This window comes from Delphinapterus leucas, chromosome 7 (assembly GCF_059928025.1).
Source record: "Delphinapterus leucas isolate spDelLeu-1000000601 "Yukka" chromosome 7, BTC_Dleu_Yukka2, whole genome shotgun sequence".
NCBI classification, from domain to species: domain Eukaryota; kingdom Metazoa; phylum Chordata; class Mammalia; order Artiodactyla; family Monodontidae; genus Delphinapterus; species Delphinapterus leucas.
In genome coordinates this window covers 23,355,680-23,373,227 of record NC_143135.1, presented here as the reverse complement: position 1 = coordinate 23,373,227, position 17,548 = coordinate 23,355,680, and the positions used below count along the sequence as shown (strand labels likewise).

The following is a 17,548-nucleotide window of genomic DNA, read 5'->3' as shown; positions in this document are numbered from 1 at the left end:
GACTTCCAAATTGCAAAGGGACTTGACCACATTTGCACAAATCTTTAGTGACTGTGCAAAGATCAGAACTCTTGCCTACTGGTTCCTAGTCTACAATTCCTCCTTCCATTCTCACCCCCCAAATAATAGTAATTCTTCTTCTTCCCCTTTTTCTTCTCTTCTTTAAGTTGAAGCAACATACAAGTGGCCTTACAATGACAGTGGGTGGATTAAACACCTCTGTTCCAGAAGACAGGGTAAGAAATTAGAACATGGGGATCATACTCCCTGAACAAGCAAAGTCAAGCTTCTCTTGGCCTGTGTCCTCTTTTGAAGAAGTAGTTGATAATGATCAAATTGTATCCATACTAATGTATTAAGTTTATCTTGACTCTGATTTGTGGCTCTTTGCTACTTTAAGACCAAATGGCAGCCCAGAAACTCACCGACGAGCATATTTTCTGTAAATAAGGTTTTAATAACATTTTGAATATGGGTGTGACGTACGCTTGACTCCAAAGGGATAAGGAAAAGTGCCTTTTCAAAGGAAGCGTCCATTTTCACCAACAATTTACATAAATTGCTGACACTGGTGAAAGAAATTGTGATGTATCACATACATGTATTTTATTTAGTTAAAATCAAATATTTGCTTCCTTTCCTCCCAAAAAACAATGAGAGAGAACAATTCAACTAATCCAAGCCATTCTATTCAATATGTGGGTGCCCTGGAGCGTGAACAGAAAACCTGTCACTCTCTCAGTGGGGCTCCTTTCCTGTAATATACACCTTTCACTGCATGAAAATCTTACGCTGACTGTGATCCTACTTTTGAAGACCATGCATTTTATTTCTACAACGTGACTGCTAAATGCTCGTCACTTACTTCCATAGCAATGATTTTCTCAATACTAGAGAAGAACTTGCTGTGTTGGACAAATGGAAAGACTATGTGTTTGTATACTATCCTTTATGAATGATTTAAGGAATTTTTTACGGCCTAATACTCATTAGAGCTGTTCATCAACTCTTTCCAGTTTTATTCCTGGGCATCTGGTAAGGTTGTACTTTCCTGTCTCTCTGAAGTTAGGTAGAGCCATGTGACTAGTTCTGGCCTTTGATAAATGAGCACAAGTGAGGCATACAACATTTGGAAGGAAGCTTTAGGAGTCAGTGTAAGATGTGCCATGTTCTCTTATTCCTGCATTTGGCAAGTGCAGAAGCATAAGGGGGAAGTCTCCCTCAGACCCCCTCAGTGAGGATGGCGTGGAACAGAGTCCCCCAGTCAAACTATGATGGACATACCACATGAGCAAGAAATCAACCTCAGTTGCTTTAGGCTCCTGAGATTTGGGGGGTAACACATACTGGCTGTTCACAAGGATAATTTTGATTATACACCATTTTTATCCAACTCATAACTTTTTTTTTTTTTTTTTTTTTTGTGGTACGCGGGCCTCTCACTGTTGTGGCCCCTCCCGTTGCGGAGCACAGGCTCCGGACACGCAGGCTCAGCAGCCATGGCTCACGGGCCCAGCTGCTCCGCGGCATGTGGGATCTTCCCGGACCGGGGCACGAACCCGTGTCCCCTGCATCTGCAGGCGGACTCTCAACCACTGCGCCAGCAGGGAAGCCCCAACTCATAACTTTATAGCGTAAGATGTGATTCCACCATATAGTTAGGCTTCCTAGAAAATATTCATTTAGACACTGTAGGTTTTGATCCACAAACTTCTCCAAAAGGAGCACTGGAGACACCATGTAACCAACACTAGTTTAAAATTGGAGTTGAAGGAGAGGCAACAACCAAGAGAAATTGGAATCCACATTTATTGATGAGAGATATATACATAAAAGTTAAAACACTTAGTGAAATATTGGATTTACAGATTATTTCCTGTATATAAAGAATATCCAGTTATTTTACACATGTAATGTTACAGTAATCAATCCACATTTTAAGAAAGCTTAGAAAGCTAAAGGTGAGAACAAAATACTTCAACTACCCAAAATGTGCTTTGCCAGCAAGGCATTTCCTAGTACCATATGTAAGAAACACCCCCAAAATTAGTTGAAGTTTTTATCTTTTTTCATTCATTAGTCTTTAAACACTATGTGCTATGTGAGGGAAACAATTATTCTTATCTTTCATTCTGGACACAAAAAGAATCTTCAAAGGGAATCCAGCCTAAAGGTTAGCTTTCTTTCGGTAAGGTTTCATCCTGAATTTGACGGGAGTTGAAGAAGCCACATTTTCAGGAAAAAAAAAATGTGCCTGTTCCCATTTACATTCCTTCACTCCAATCATTGGAGAAGACACTGAAAATTAACGTGCTTTGTGCCCTCAGAGGATCTCTTAAGCTTCACTCCTCTTGTGAGAAGAGAGGGGCACTCAGTGTTCCCAGCTGCACATGGCCATCCTTCTCTGTCCTTACAGAGGAAAAGGGGGTTACAGGAACTATAGACCCCACAGCATTCCATTTAGTGATAATTAGACAGGATGTGTGTTTTGGAGGCAGGTATATAATTGCATTGAACCTCCTCTTCCACTGCTTGAAACACACACACGAAGCCTACTAGGTAGAGGTCCTACTCCCTTCACATATGTGGGATCTGTGCTTCACCAGTTGGTTTTTTTATTTTCTTTTGCAACCCCAAAGCTGTACACTGACCATGCTTGTGCTTCTCTTATCTTTCTAGAGACAACTGTGCAATTTACTACCAGAAGTGTGCTTTTGTGGGGTTTTGCCTACACGGCAGTTAGTCAGTGAATGTCTTTCCTGTACCCTGACTCAAGAAACCAAGGAGGACGAGGCTCTTCAGAACCTTTAAGTCATGAGCATCATGGTCAGTATTTGGCAACCAAGGAGACAGACCTTTTCCTAAGGATATAATGCTAACATGCTCATGCTGAGAAGGAGACGAGCCTTTTGTCTCTGTGAGCCCAATCCATCAAGTGAAGGAGGGCTGTAGATAAATGTCCTCATTCTAAATCTACCTAAGCCTAGATAATCAAAATTTCCACAGTTGCATTCATTGGGCACTACATAGACTTCAGATGACCTTTCACTAAGAATCATGACACATATCCAACCCTCCTTTGCCCCGAATTGCACATTTACAAAGATACTGGACACACACAGACTTTCAAACAATCATCGGTACAAAGGATTCATAGATAAGTTCTTCATGATATACATTCCCAAGTCACTTTAAGAAAGAGGAAAAATTATTCACTACTAGTTATCTAGGAAGGAAAAGAAGGGTTTTCAAAACGACAATCAACATGTCTACCGCACTTAGATGAACGGCCAAAAATAACATTTAAATTAAATTACAGTACATCTATATACCATTTCACTGAAATTACACATAGACACCTACATTATAGCTACACAAAGTGCATAGGCACTGTTCTTCATGCGTGAACCAAGTGTTACTGTGTACACACAAGAACTTCATGCTTGACAGCTATCTGTACTTGAAAATCACAGATACAGTCGTCGCCAGCTGAGGGCACATCTAATCTGTTTGCTTAATGAGGAGCGGGTTCAAATACACACCGGTACACTTTCTATGTTACTGACTATTTTCCTAAAACATAGCAAAAATACTAGCCCTACAACCATATCAGAAAGCGTGTTTGATGGAAGGAAGACCCTCCCTTGTCTTTGCAATAGTTATTGATTTGCCTTTTGGGGAAATTTACATAGATTGTTACTCACCTGAGGACAGAATCTACCTGGGCTGCTTCTAAACAATTTCAATGTGACTCTAAGCCCCAGTGATGGAGTATTGCTTCAGAGCTGGTACCAGTATTTTTTTTTCTTAAAAATATGTGCTCAATTCACATAACAATGTGACACTTACTACCAATTTGCTTGGCAAGAACGAACTGCGACAAATCTGTCCTGATTTGCTTCCTTGCACTCACCCTCAATCTCTCTATTCAAAGTTTTCCTAAGCCAATTTTCACGTAAATTACTACGAAGGCATGGGAGATTCTGACATAGAAATGATCCAACTATTATCACCTTATTTCTCATTTTCTTGGAGAAATGCAAAATTAGAATGCTTAGCTGGAAAAACAAGGCCTGGTGTCAAAAATAAGGAGTCAGGGGACTTCCCTGGTGGTGCAGTGGTTAAGAATCCACCGGCCAATGCAGGAGACACAGGTTCGATCCCTGGTCCGGGAAGATCCCACATGCCGCAGAGCAACTAAGCCCGTGCGCCACAACCACTGAGCCTGCGCTCTAGAGCCCGCGAGCCACAACTACTGAAGCCTGTGCGCCTAGAGCCTGTGCTCCGCAACAAGAGGAGCCACCACAATGACAAGCCCGCACACTGCAACAAAGAGCAGCCCCCACTCACGGCAACTAGAGAAAGCCCAGCAATGAAGACCCAGTGCAGCCAAAAATAAATAAATGAATTAATTTAAAAAAATAATAATAAGGAGTCAGCACCATTCCGTGAGTTAAAAAGACTAATTGTTTAAATGCATATCCTAACCAGCTAAGGGATTGAAGTGACTCCTTGTTCTTAATGGTCATTTTGTTCATTGCATCGCAAAGGACTGGGTTCTTAAATTTTTCAAATGTGGCTGTATGCTCAGGAAACAACTGACAGCTCTAAATTGCTGTAGAAACGCCCTGTGCTCTAATTAGTTGTAATTCTACGTATGCGGTTATATAGAAAATACCGTAAGAAGATATCTGTCTGCAAAATTACAGATACTAAATAGATCAATTCAGTCTACACTGAGTTCTTTATGGTTTATGAAGAATAGATACAAACCTATAACATCATTAAAGGCTAAATCAATATTAACCATATAATATCCAGGACTCTAAATATGTTTTCTCATGCTCTTTATAAATAATAGCAAAGAAGCCCACGGATTTGTTTAAAAAAGAATGTAAGGTTGGACTGGAGGAATTTGGGGGTGGATGCAATACTGATCAGAGGGCAATATGTTGTCCCTGGTAACATAGATTTTTACCAGGAAGCCAAAATATATCCGTGGGCAGCAAGACCAAATTAGATTCACAGTTTGCCAGCTCTCTCCTCAAGCCATAGAAAACAAATAGAAAAACGATATACAAAAATCCTCACAAAAGTAGTTTTTTATATACAAATCTCTGCAGTGACCAGATAACCTGATCTGTCTTGTGCAACATGGAAATGCAATGCTGAGGTTTCCCAGGGGAAGGAAGAAGGGAAGGAGTGAAGGTCATTTATGGAAAGATCTGGATGCCAAAGGATGAGTTCCTAGTAAGGAGAATAACTCTCCTGGAGAAGTGAGCAACCACAGTGCCAGCGTTCTGATCATACACTTCAGAGAATTTGCTCCATGGAGGCGAAAACTCAGAGATATGCTAGACTAACTTCCTTGGCTAGTGTGTGAACCTCTTTCCTACCGAAGGCAACAGGCTGTTTCTAGGCAGCTAAATGGTTGCCATGAGAAAAAGCGGAGCCCCAGAAGGAGCGAGTCTCCTGCTGCATCATCCCCAACCCCACAGGGAAAGATGACAAGGGTCACAGTCAGCTGTTACGTTCCAACACTCACCCAGGGATGGGAGGTGTCTCCGGAGGAACTGGAGACCTGTTGCTACCCAGGCTCTAGGTCAACTGCTGACTCTGCAAGGTAGAGGGATCTGTTCCAGTAGCAGGTTTTATCCTCAGCACAAAAGGGCCCTGTATAATAATCAGAAGGACTTCAAAAAATATCAAAATGGATATTTGCACCAGAAGTAAGAAGGTGAGGCAAAGCTGGACATGGAAAAAAAAAGCTGATCAGTGATTACTCAGGATATTATTTAGAGTGAACAAAAGAAGAACTTGAGGGCTTCTCTTACTTTTCCATACATTCTTATATGGATCCATTAAGAAATATCTTTTTCTTGATGCTCTAGTGTCAGGTCTTCTGCACTAAAAATTTAAACGAACAAACAAACACTAACTCGATCCTTTTAGTACTAGCTTTACATCCCTCTGCTCTGCATCTACAGAGCTGAAGTCTTCTCTGGCAATAAAGGTGCTCACGACACAATAATACCAAATGTATTGCGTATTTAGCAGAAGTTTGGACAAAGAGCAAGGATGCAAACATGGCCCATTGCAGCAGTACCAGAACGTGCAAGAGATTGTTCAAAGGCCATGGCCAGTCACATGCACCTTGCAGACAGACCACACATTTTATCCAGCCTAGAAACTCTGGGCATTGAAAAAGGCAATGATCACCAATACAAGTCTATTCTTGTAAGATAGACCTTCTCCACCTGTGATGTGATGCCCACAGTAATAGCAAACCAAGAGGAAAGTTTGAAAATGAACTCAACCAAATATCTCTGCATACCTCTCTAGAGAAAGGAGTTGGCCCGGGCCCACCCTGTGCATGGATGTGCGTGTCTGCGTACCAGTGGAAAGGGAATAATTACAGACAGTCGCTGTTTTTGTGTAAGTCTTCCACCAGTTTCATGAGTGTTCAAGTTGATTTGCCAGATGCTCCCAAATTCCCATACTGGGTTGGCAATTAGGACTGTTTGGAGGAAACTGTGTGTTTAGGGTATTCGGGGTGGGCCCTGTTGCCACAAGAGGAATGATGCAAGACCTTGAGGGAGGCCGTAGGCTCACCCTGGCCCCTCATGATGACTCTGGCGGCATTTTTCCCTGAGCTGAATGGCTACTTCTATTAGGACAGTGCCTTAGGCAAAGGACAGCTTTATAAAAGGAGGTTTGTTGTATCCCCAAATACCAAACTGTGGATGAACATGGCCATCTTCCAAGCTTGTTGTAAAACTTCAGATGAAGAGAGAGGCTTGAATCTAATTTCCCCCAAAGGGGACGAGAAAAATCCAAATTGATTATTCATTGTTGTGGGCCCCTCTGACCTACAATATAAATAGCTAATGTGTTATAGTAGTAAGCCTCTTATGAAAGAAGAAATTAAAGTAGAGATCATTATATGGTGGTTTCATAGGGCTGGATGGGGGTTTTAATCATTGAATCCAGCACTTCACTTTTTTCTTTCTTCAGTGGAGCTTGTGGGTAAAGTGACTTGTGTAAGTTATATGAATAAAAATGGGCAGAGTCTAAGTCAAAAGTTTCTCCACCCAACTGCATTATTTCTCCTCACCTCTATGTCATTCCCTGAATTAGCTGTGCTGTGCGGTGAAATGAGACACTGCTCAGTTAAGAGTCCCTGTCATCTATTCTAAAACCGACCCTCGCGCTAACCTGGATGGTCATTTATTGAACTGTCTCTTAAGCAGCAATAATGATGGTTGGAATAAGAAGGGAGGAGAAGGAAGAGTGGGAATCGGGTTTTCTCTTCAGAAAAGTCATGAGCAGCTGATGTCTGAGCAGCTCTGAACTCACTGCATCCAAGGAGACAAATCCGTCCACGGTGCAACGTCCCTGGGTTGGCGCTCAGCAGTCCTTCTTGGTTTTAGCCAGAAATTACCAGATCCTGAGACCGTTTATCTTCTCTGACAACTAGATTTACAAAACTCTCACTTCAGAATTCCTTCAAGCCTTTTGTTTTCAAACTTAATCTTTTTAGGCTCCTAGACTATCATATCTTATTTAAAGAGCAAGTATTACAATAATTGAAAAATCCCATTTGTTCCTTTTTCTTGGCTTGGAGTGAATTTATTTGGAGAATAAGCAAAGCCAAACTGGCAACCCACACAATTGTATGGCCCCAAGCACTGAAGAGCAGCGAAGTGGGAAGAGCCACCTCCATTGGGTGTAACTGCTGAGCATTTAGTCATCACACCAGGCAAGAGCTGCTGAGGCTTGTTTATCAAGAGTCTGAACTATGGAGAATTCTCTCTGAGCATGTGGGTACCTATTTGGATTCATTGCCATATTTCTAATAGCTACTTGGTTCAGATCATGAAGATCTGTATTAGCTACATGATTGCCTTAATCCTCTGACCTTCTTTGCATGGAAAATATAGCACAGACAGAACCCTTGATTCAGACAAAAGTGAAATATTGTACCATAACTTTTGCTATTGGGAACAAAGGGAAGTGTGGTATTTGCAAAAGCATGGCAGGCTTGGGTTTCCTTCTGGGGATCCAGTAGGTGAGTTACCCAACTCCAAAGGGGCTTCTTGACTAGATATAAACTTGCAAATGACATACTTCTCTGTGCACGAGTGGAAATGATCTGAGACCCTCTATTCAACCGGTCGTTGGGATTCCTGACCTTACCTACCAGGAGTACATCTCCCCATAATCTGAATTTACCCTAAGCCTTTCTCAGCTTCCACCCGTCCAAATCCAAAAGCTAGGCATTTTGACAACCTTTCTTTAGACTTTCCTGAGCACCCAAAGCTGATGAGCAGTTGAAGAGAAGTAAATATTTATATTTTATGGAACATGGCCACTTCTGCAGGCAATGAGGCTCTAGGTTGTGTTTCCACACACAATAGGAAGTGAAGAGTCAAACCTGACAGCTCCCTGGCTCAAAACTCACCATCTGAAGTCTTATATTGAAGGTCTGCGTGATTTAGACGATTGCCTTGATTGTCCGATGCTCTCTGCATGGGAGGCACATCCTCAAAGATCTAACGTAAAGCTTTGCCTTGAGTGTGATTCTTTTCACTGATAGGACTTGATTCATTGAACTGTAGTAGGTAACCAAATGATGACTCCACTTGGGTTTCCCAAAGGACATAAATGAGAAAGGAGAGAATAAAAGTCTACCTCGTTGGTTTTCTCCTGACAATTCTGATTCCTAAAAATAGTGAATGAGTTCATAAAAAACGGTGTTGCCAAAGCCCTGACTTAACAGAACCTAAAGGACGCAGTGTATGTATCTGGCCTGCCATGTCTGTATACAAGTATAACATTTATGTATGGTCAAACATTAATGGACTGTTACAAGCATTCATATTTGTGTTGGACCTATTAAAATAAATCTATGCATATAACTGACAGGTTATAATATCCTGTTTAGAAAATGGTTGTTAGAGGTATATTCTGGATCCACTTGTTCTGTTTATGGCACATATGCTGGGCAAGGAAAACCCCAGTGGGTATGGCATGAGAAGAATGAATGAGGCCTAAAAAAACAGAGGACACAGTCACACGCCGGCTCTACATACATCCTGGGTTTTCAGGCTAGTCCTGAATTTGAGACGTCGCTTATTTTTACTGATTTGTTGAACTTCCAGATGAACTGATTTCCTAAGTATATTCTCATGAAACTTATTGCATAGTTTCAAACCTGAAAACCCTGCTTTGCTAAGCTGTGCACCTAGTTTCTTCTGAACACGCTGTCCCCTTATATATTTGTAGGTTAACTCGATAACTAGAAAAAAGCTGAAGACAAACGAACAGGGAAGACTTTTAGGCAGAGTCTTCGGAAGACGATCCTGAGACCACTCCTTTGAGTAACACGCCAGTATGTAAAAGTGCTAAGCTGGCGTTAAACAGCAAAACCACAGGCTCCTAGATGCCTTGCCTAAATCCTTCTCCTCACCGTAAAAAAGCTCTTGGGAGCACCACTTAACGATGATCCTTAACAGTTTCACAGTTAAACCCAGGAACTGTCCCTTTGACCCACGACATCTGCTGTAAAGGATGCATTTTCCACGACTACATTTCAGCATGCCCTTGGCCACCCTCTTAACTGTCCATCTAATGAAAATGAAGACAAATGTATTTAAAAAAAAAAAAAAGCAAAAACTACTTAATACTCCTCAACACTGATTTTTATCCCCCAAAATAACCCACTAGAGCTTAAGAGACAAAACTACTAGAATCTCATGTCTCTTGTGTGTTCCAAAGGTATCTGATTTGGAAGAGAAAAGTCACAAGGAGAGGGTAATAAACGGCATGTATGTCCATAAACACCCTCTCCTAAGAAAATCTGGACTCTATGACTCTTCCTGAATATCTCAGCACCCATCTGCTGGCAGCAGAAAAACACCTTACCCTCACATTGGACCAAGGTTCTACACACGTCAAATGTGCTTATTTCTCAATGATTCATGCTCAAGTCCTCAGCAAACTCCTAAAGCCAGCAACCTTAGGAAAATACTGTGGGTTATTCAACAGAAAATGTTGAAAAATGTAGCTTGGAGGTGCCTACAGCATGCAAGGCACCGACTGGGCTATTCCAATTATATTATGTATTCCCTCAAACTTCCACAGCCTTGAGAAGATTCCATCTGTGAAGTTCCGTAGAGCCAACCTTTGTTCCTACTTCATGGTTCAAGGCTGCCCTGACTTTGCCATAAGAATGTCACCTTTATAGGATTTTGCACCTATGTTTGTTTTCTGTTCCTTTCCACAGAGAAGACTGGGGGAAAAGATGGGCTCTGCTTCCAACTGTGTCCTGTAACTGGTTTTAGGTGCTGTGATATAATATAACAAAAAGCTTTCCGCATATTAGATAACTAACAGTGTTTTGGTTTTGTTTTTATCATGAGATTAGTATTGAAAGAGGCACAGCCAACCTGACTATCCTCCATCTGTGAGGAGAGTAAAATGATTAAGCCTTCTAGTTTGATGAGAATATGACTGAAATAAGTTGGGGATTAAGAACGTCTTTTTTTGGTAGAGACCCAAATAAGAATTGTATGAACGAAACAAAGACACTGAAGCCTAGATCAAATAATCTCACTTGATGTCACTATGCCAGGTGATGCAAACGAAACACAAACAAATTTGAATCTTTGAATCTGGTTAAAATTTATGCTGACTGTGCTCTCTTACTTTTGTCAATATATACAGAAGTTATATGTAAATTACATCCTAATCCCTTAGCAAATTTAGAGCAAATTATGAAACCTACTTTGAAATTCAACAATTATTTCCATAAACTAGATGGGGTAGAGCAGAGACTCAGTGGGTTCCATAACCGGCTACCTTTAAGATATGGCTCCCACTATGACTCTCTTTGAAACATTTAGCCATTTAACTTAAAGCGTATACAGAAGAGAAATTGTACCTTAAGATGGGTACTTTGTTTTAATCAACACAAGGACATACGCTACAAGACATTTAAGGGGATTTACTTCCGAAGCCTTCTAACAGAATCTCTTGTGTGTTACAAGGTGAAGCATGGAGAACACTGGAAGGAGTAACACACTGACTGTCTGCTCATTAATCCAAATCCCTGGAATGTGCCACACGGCTTTAGTCGTGTCCCCTGGGAAGAGAGCATCCACGGTTCTGCATCGTGAGAGAAAAGGGAAGCTGGCAAGAACGCGTCTTCAATTCAAACTGATTCCTCCAGCGGCATCCATTCAAACAATAATACAAGTGAGAAGATTAGATGGTTACCAAGCATTATTTGGCAAAGACACAGCACCGTGCCTATCACTGACTCACAACAGATCCTCTAAGCCTCAGCTAACAGATTAAGTAAACATAGAAATATTTTTTTTCTTTTTAAAGAAAGCTTGTTTATATCCTCTTTTACCATAAGATACGCTGGGGAGTTTATTCAAGAATTTGCTGACAGTCATATCCTTATTTTTCACGTTTCCAAGGTTCTTCTTCAACACTGCAGTCGGCTGACTTTCCGCTGGCTGCCAGAGTTACCTGAAAATAATTATCATCAATATCCAGCTTACGGGCCACGAACCAGAAAAACCACCTGGGGGGTTATGTGGAGGACCACCAGACCCAGGTTCTACTACACGACTTAAATATTAATTTTAAACGTTGTTCCTTCCAAATTGATTTTGAACTGGCCTTAGTTTTCAACACTGATTTGCAAACATTAAAAAAAATATACATATTTGCCTTGGGGGGTATTGAGCGACTAGAGATACTTTGCAAGTTGGGGGATAAATAACTTCTACTATGCTTTTAGGGTTATGAGGGTGTCTAATTACCCATAGACCCCCCCACACAACAATGCAGTCCTGAAAACATAGTGCCCTTGTGCTACTCCAAACAACCACAGAGAAAAAAAAATCCAGAACTAGGCAGCTAGTTCTACTCATGCACGTGAAAGGTTCAGTTGCAATGAGGCCAGGTGGAGTTTATACACGTCCAATTTTCAAACCCTGATGGTCTGGCTCTACCATATAAGCTATCCAGGCTTTAAAAATTAAAAAGGAAAGGAGGGAATTAAAAGGCTGAAATCAGTATCTCTAAATTATTTCATTGCAGACATTTATTAATCAACTATAATCCCCAGACTGTCAGTATTATGCTTCCCTGGCTCTCAGCGAACTGAACCCTTACACAGAGTGGGAAGTTTTCCCCTCCACCTCTAAGTCGTTTTCCTAGCTTACCTTCCATCTGTCTGTCCTCAACGTCATGTGCAAACTTAAACCCACGACTGATATTCCACATAATGGAGAGACTGGATTTATGGAAGCATTAGGATATGGAGACATGACAAACGCAGCAATGTTTGAAAGAAATCTGGCCTTCTTCTTACCCAAGTGGAAGTGAGAGGCATGCATTACACACACAACATGCTAGGAACAGAAAACCTTTCACGAACCAAGCAAATGAAAATAAAAACTACTCATTCCTCCGGTCCCCATGAGGCCCCCGCATTGTTTTTTTTTTTAAAAAAGACCATGCAACAAGCAAATGAAAGCATCACATGCAGTTCTTCTGATTAAAATTAAAAACATCGCATAACTTCAAACTACGGTTATAAGGCAAGAGTTTGCAAATAGAGAGACCAACATGACAGAACAATGCTTAGAATGGTTAAAGTTGTGACCAGAGCAGCAGCAAACTTGTTTCCCCTTCAGCGAACTGTCAGGAAAGACGGCCAGGGACAAACTAACTGCCTGGAGCAAGCTGCCCGTTCACCATGACCTTGAATGTACCTATTTGGCTTTCAGTGATGAACCAGATCAATAGCTGTGCAACATTATGAATCATGGTGCCTTTGGAAAACCAGACAGAGCTCAGGTGGCAGGGGCAGGGAGGCTGTTGTTTTCAAATACCAAGACCTGTGTCTCTGAAGTAGCTGGGACTGCAGCTTTTTCGGCATTTCCTTTTTCTGGCTGGATTAAAGGAAGCAGGGACTCCGCTCCCCCAGTCTATTCCACCCGGCTCCGTCCCAACACCTGGGTAATGGAAGAGCCAAAAGGGGAGAACTGGCAGTAAGCAGTGATGTCTCCCAACTCAGCTTTTAAAACAGTGAGACTGAGAATGGACCAGAAGGAGGTTCAAAGGCAGAAGTAGATGGGACTCAGATATTCTGGGAAAGCCTTCAAATTCATCTCCACAGCTCTGACTGCCTCCTTTGCATATAGGTGTCAACTCAGTTAACTGGTCTAGAGTGAGAAGGGTCGACTGGCCTCGCCTCACAATCTTCACTGAGCTGAACCCATCACTTCACTAAAAACTGCAAACCGCCAAAGAGTTACTAAACCAATATGGCCGTTTCATCATTTCCATGATCTGCTCAGTTTCACCATTTGACCATCTAAACACTAATTCACCAACGAGTTTGCAGGTGGTTGGTTTGGTGGTCGATTACCTAGAAAGACTGAGCCACTATCTCTATCAAACTGTCCAGCAAAAAAGGTTATCTGAATTAAAGCATGGGGTCAAGATGCTAAAAGTATACACTCAATAAATATTTCTGAACAGCCTACTGCAGGCCTGGCACTGCTTTAGGGCACAGCAGTGATAAACAGGGACACAGTCTCTCTCATGGGCTTACTTCACAGTGATAGAGACAGCTGACCAACATTTCCCTGTCCAACAAACAGGGACTGAACTGTTTGCTAAAATAAATGAAGCACATTTGTCCTGATATGCTTTAAGGGGAAAAAAAATTGCAGGAAGTCTGAAATCTAAAGACATCTCCATGCCTATACACTTTCCTCAAAACTTGTCCTACACCATATCGTTAAGAAGCCTCTCCTGAGATGCTCCAAAAGGGCCGCACCAAAGGCAGTTAACCACTAGGACTCTTCTTATATATAACTGCAAAGTTAAAGAATATATGTGGTGATTTTATTTTGTTTCCTACTACTATTTTTCCTCATAGGGAAGTAATTGCGATCAAGCTGTATCTCCACTATACAACTGCACATTCATCTTGCTGTCCTCCAGTGCCTAACTCAGGGCTTTGCCGATTATGGGCACTCAATAAAACTTGACTAATAATCAAAATATAGGAGGTCATAGGAATAAGATGGGGGTGCTCAATTAAACCCCACAAGGCACACGATGAATACTTGTTAAATATAATAGAGCATAAAGCTATTCCATGGAATGTTGACCCTTGTTTACCAAAACTAACATTTTGATGGCGAATAATCCAGCACAATCACTGAGGTGTGGAAAACACGAACTTTCCAGGAGAATGGAGTACACCATTTAGGTGCATCTGAATTTCTAACAATTTTAATTGTTTTCACTGAGCCAATTAATTTACGCAGTTGCCTCTTGATGGGTGGGGTCCCTCCCTAATTTGCATCAGAGCCCTGGTTTACCCACACATGTAGCTTATACAGAGGGGATGAACCAAAGATGGTGGCTGCACCTATGATACAGTCCAGTAGAGGGGATTGCTTCTGTGTCATCCTTAGTTGTCTGGCAGAAGCCATGGCATATATTTGGAATGACCCAGAAATAACATAGGGAGAAATTAACTATTAAATGAGATCCGTCAACAGGAGTCAAAAAGGTATCAGAAATCTGTGTTCGGTTCAGATTGTCCTCAGTTGCCACTTACAACCCTTAAGAGTTGACACTGCCAGGGTTTCTCCAAGTTTGCTTCACTCTGGTCATGACACTTTGACAATGTCAAGTTAGTTACAATGAAGGCTAGACAGAGCCAATCAAGCTTGAAGACTTAGCATCCAACAGCTTGGAAAAGAGTCTAGAACATCCATGCTTCAGGAAGAATGGTGCTGCCAGGCAGTATGTGACATATAGTGTTTTTTTAAAGCCATCTATGGATAATTGTCCTGAAGGAGAGTTATTCTTTACTTGAAATTGCTTCCCCGTTCTTGGAGCAGAGTGATCGCCAGGTGAAAACTCACCTTCCCACAAAAATAATGAAGAGAAAGATAGCTGCACAAAGTCATGTGGGCACACTTCTGACCAATACATGATATACAGCAAGAAGGAATATTTGTGCTGTGTAAATCAAATGATTCTGGGTATTTCTCTTGATGTTTCACTTGAACAGAATATTTGAAAGCCAGCAAGGCCCTAGAAACCACAAATTCTTGAGCATAATATTCAAAGAAAACTGATTGAATTTGTGGAGTGGGTGGACGGGGGAGTCAAAGTGATTGTTTTACATCACGTGGATAAAACAAGCAACCGATTGGCTCTTTCACCATTAGACTTGTTGATTCCCTGCCACGTTAGACACAGAGTTAGATGATCTGGGACTCATAGACGCTTGAGTTACATGATTCTTTAGAAAAATAAATGCGACAATAATACATGCAGGGCTTTAAGAAACTGAGCATGCACTTTTATATACAGGTCTCGATATCCATGAATGGGAAAGGTACCTTGCACTCATCTACTATGACAGAGTTGTGTGCAGCATAGACACATTGGTTGGAGTTGTTTTCCCTGTGGTTCTTCATGTCATCATAAATGGATTGAGTCTTGGTCATTTCAATATCTTCATGCACTCGGTGCTGGGAGTCAATGGTGTCCAGCTCAGACTTGGAGAGGTGATAGACAATCCCAGCCCCAAAAGAGTCTCCCACAACATTGACGGATGTTCTCATCCTGTCCCTGGGGACAAAGAACAGGACACGTTTAGTGAGGAAGCAGTACGATGTGATGGTTGAGAGGTCAAGGTCTAGAACGGAGAGACCTGGGGTTGAGTTCTGGCTCTACCTTTCCCTCTGCCTGGTCTGGGGCAAGTGACTTAACTTTTAGGAGCCTTGATTTCCTTGTTTGTCAGCTGGAGATAACAATCATACTCCTCTCATAAGCTCGTATGAAAATTAAATGAGACAATGTATGTAAATTGCTTAGCAAAATGTCTAATGAATGGTAAGCGCCCAATAAACAACAGGAAAAGAGAAAGGAGGAGGAGGGGAGGAAGAATTAGAGGGAAATAATGTGTCCAGATCTCAGAATTAGCTCCCAGACTGCAGCCATTCCTAGCTGTGTCCAGCAAGTCCTCTTGATTTAAACTGTTCTTCAAAGATTCCAGATTACCTCCACTTATTTTATTTACTAATTCTATAGGAAAGTGCAACCACCTGTGAATTCCCCCATAGTAGAAAATTCATCTTTTTTGTAAGCACCAAAACAACACTGCCTTCTCCCTGGGCCCCAGTCTGTCCCTAGCACACACATACACAGCTGTTGGGTAAGAAACCCACTCACAATTTCCTCCCTGACCTATATGTGTAGTGCCTATGTGTCCTGAAAAAAACCAAAATGCTTTCTCTTGCGTTCTCTGTTAATTAAAAAAATAAATAAAATCTTCCAGAGGGCCTCTTGAACCAAGAAGGGTTGAGAAAAATCCTTCCTCAAATCTTGTTTCTCAGGTTCTGACTTGAAAAAAATAGGATGGTTGATAACATCCCCTCTTAGAACGTCAGCACCAGGAAAACTAATTAAGTTCTTAAGAGTAAGTTGTAGTCTCTCACCCATAAGTTTAAATCAGTGTGAAGAGTCCTTTTGACCAGGCTTATGAGATACTCAAAGCTCTAAAAAGAAGGATGCTGGAAAACCACAAAGAAAAGAAAGAAGAAGAAGGAGTTTAGGTAAAAATGCTGAGACATCTTAGTTCAGGGCACTCTGGTCTTCAATTTGAAATAAATAAATAGGGCTTCCTTGGTGGCGCAGTGGTCAGGAGTCCGCCTGCCGATGCAGGGGACACGGGTTCGTGCTCCAGTCCGGGAGGATCCTACATGCCACGGAGCAGCTGGGCCCGTGAGCCATGGCCGCTGAGCCTGCGCATCCGGAGCCTGTGCTCCGCAACGGGAGAGGCCACAACAGTGAGAGGCCTGCGTACCGCAAAAAAATAAAATAAAATAAAATAAATAAATAAATAAAGGAAGATACTAGAATTGGTTTAAGGCAAAGTGGAAACCTTAATAGGTTCTTGGAACTAAAGCCTAAAATAAATTCTAGTTGCTATGATCAAATCTATTTCTCATTAGAGAACAGTAATTATGAAGTTGTACTAGGAGGAGTCTGGCCTTGTTCTCTTGCAAGGAACTTGGGAGCCAGCTGGCCTTCTGGTTTCAAGCAGGAAGATGCTGCCCATGAAAAAATAAAGATCAGAGCCCAGCTTGCACTCTCAGGGGCATCTCTCCATCTGAGAAGGCTCTTCCCCTCCCTTCCGCTTTAGAGAATCTGCCTCAGCGTGATAGTCTAACATGAATGAAGACTGGGTGTTGAGGTCATCCACAGAATCAGGCTCTTGAAATCAAGATCACTAAGAAGCCCCAGTATAAGGAGATGAGAAGGAATATGTATTAAGAAAAGCATGGACTCTGGAGGCAGGCTGACCTGGATGAAATGCCAGCTTTTCCCCTTACCTGTTGGACAACCTTGATCATACTTAACATTTGTGAGCCCCGGTTGTCTCATTTATAGAATGGAAATAATAAAAGTGTTCCCTACATAAGAGTTGTTGTGA

General features: G+C 41.7%; 1 protein-coding gene across 1 annotated transcript in view; it reads right to left on the bottom strand.

Annotated features, from left to right (window-relative positions):
- Positions 1–1,549: 1,549 nt before the first annotated feature.
- The window catches only part of SLC1A2 (solute carrier family 1 member 2), a 59,169-nt gene continuing 43,170 nt past the window's right edge, over positions 1,550–17,548 (bottom strand). The window contains exons 9-10 of the mRNA XM_022583638.3: positions 15,450–15,681; positions 1,550–11,538 (exon numbers count right to left, since the gene is read on the bottom strand). Coding sequence (XP_022439346.1) covers positions 11,467–11,538; positions 15,450–15,681 — 304 coding nt within the window. The 3' untranslated portion in view covers positions 1,550–11,466. The remainder of the gene's footprint in view (positions 11,539–15,449; positions 15,682–17,548) is intronic.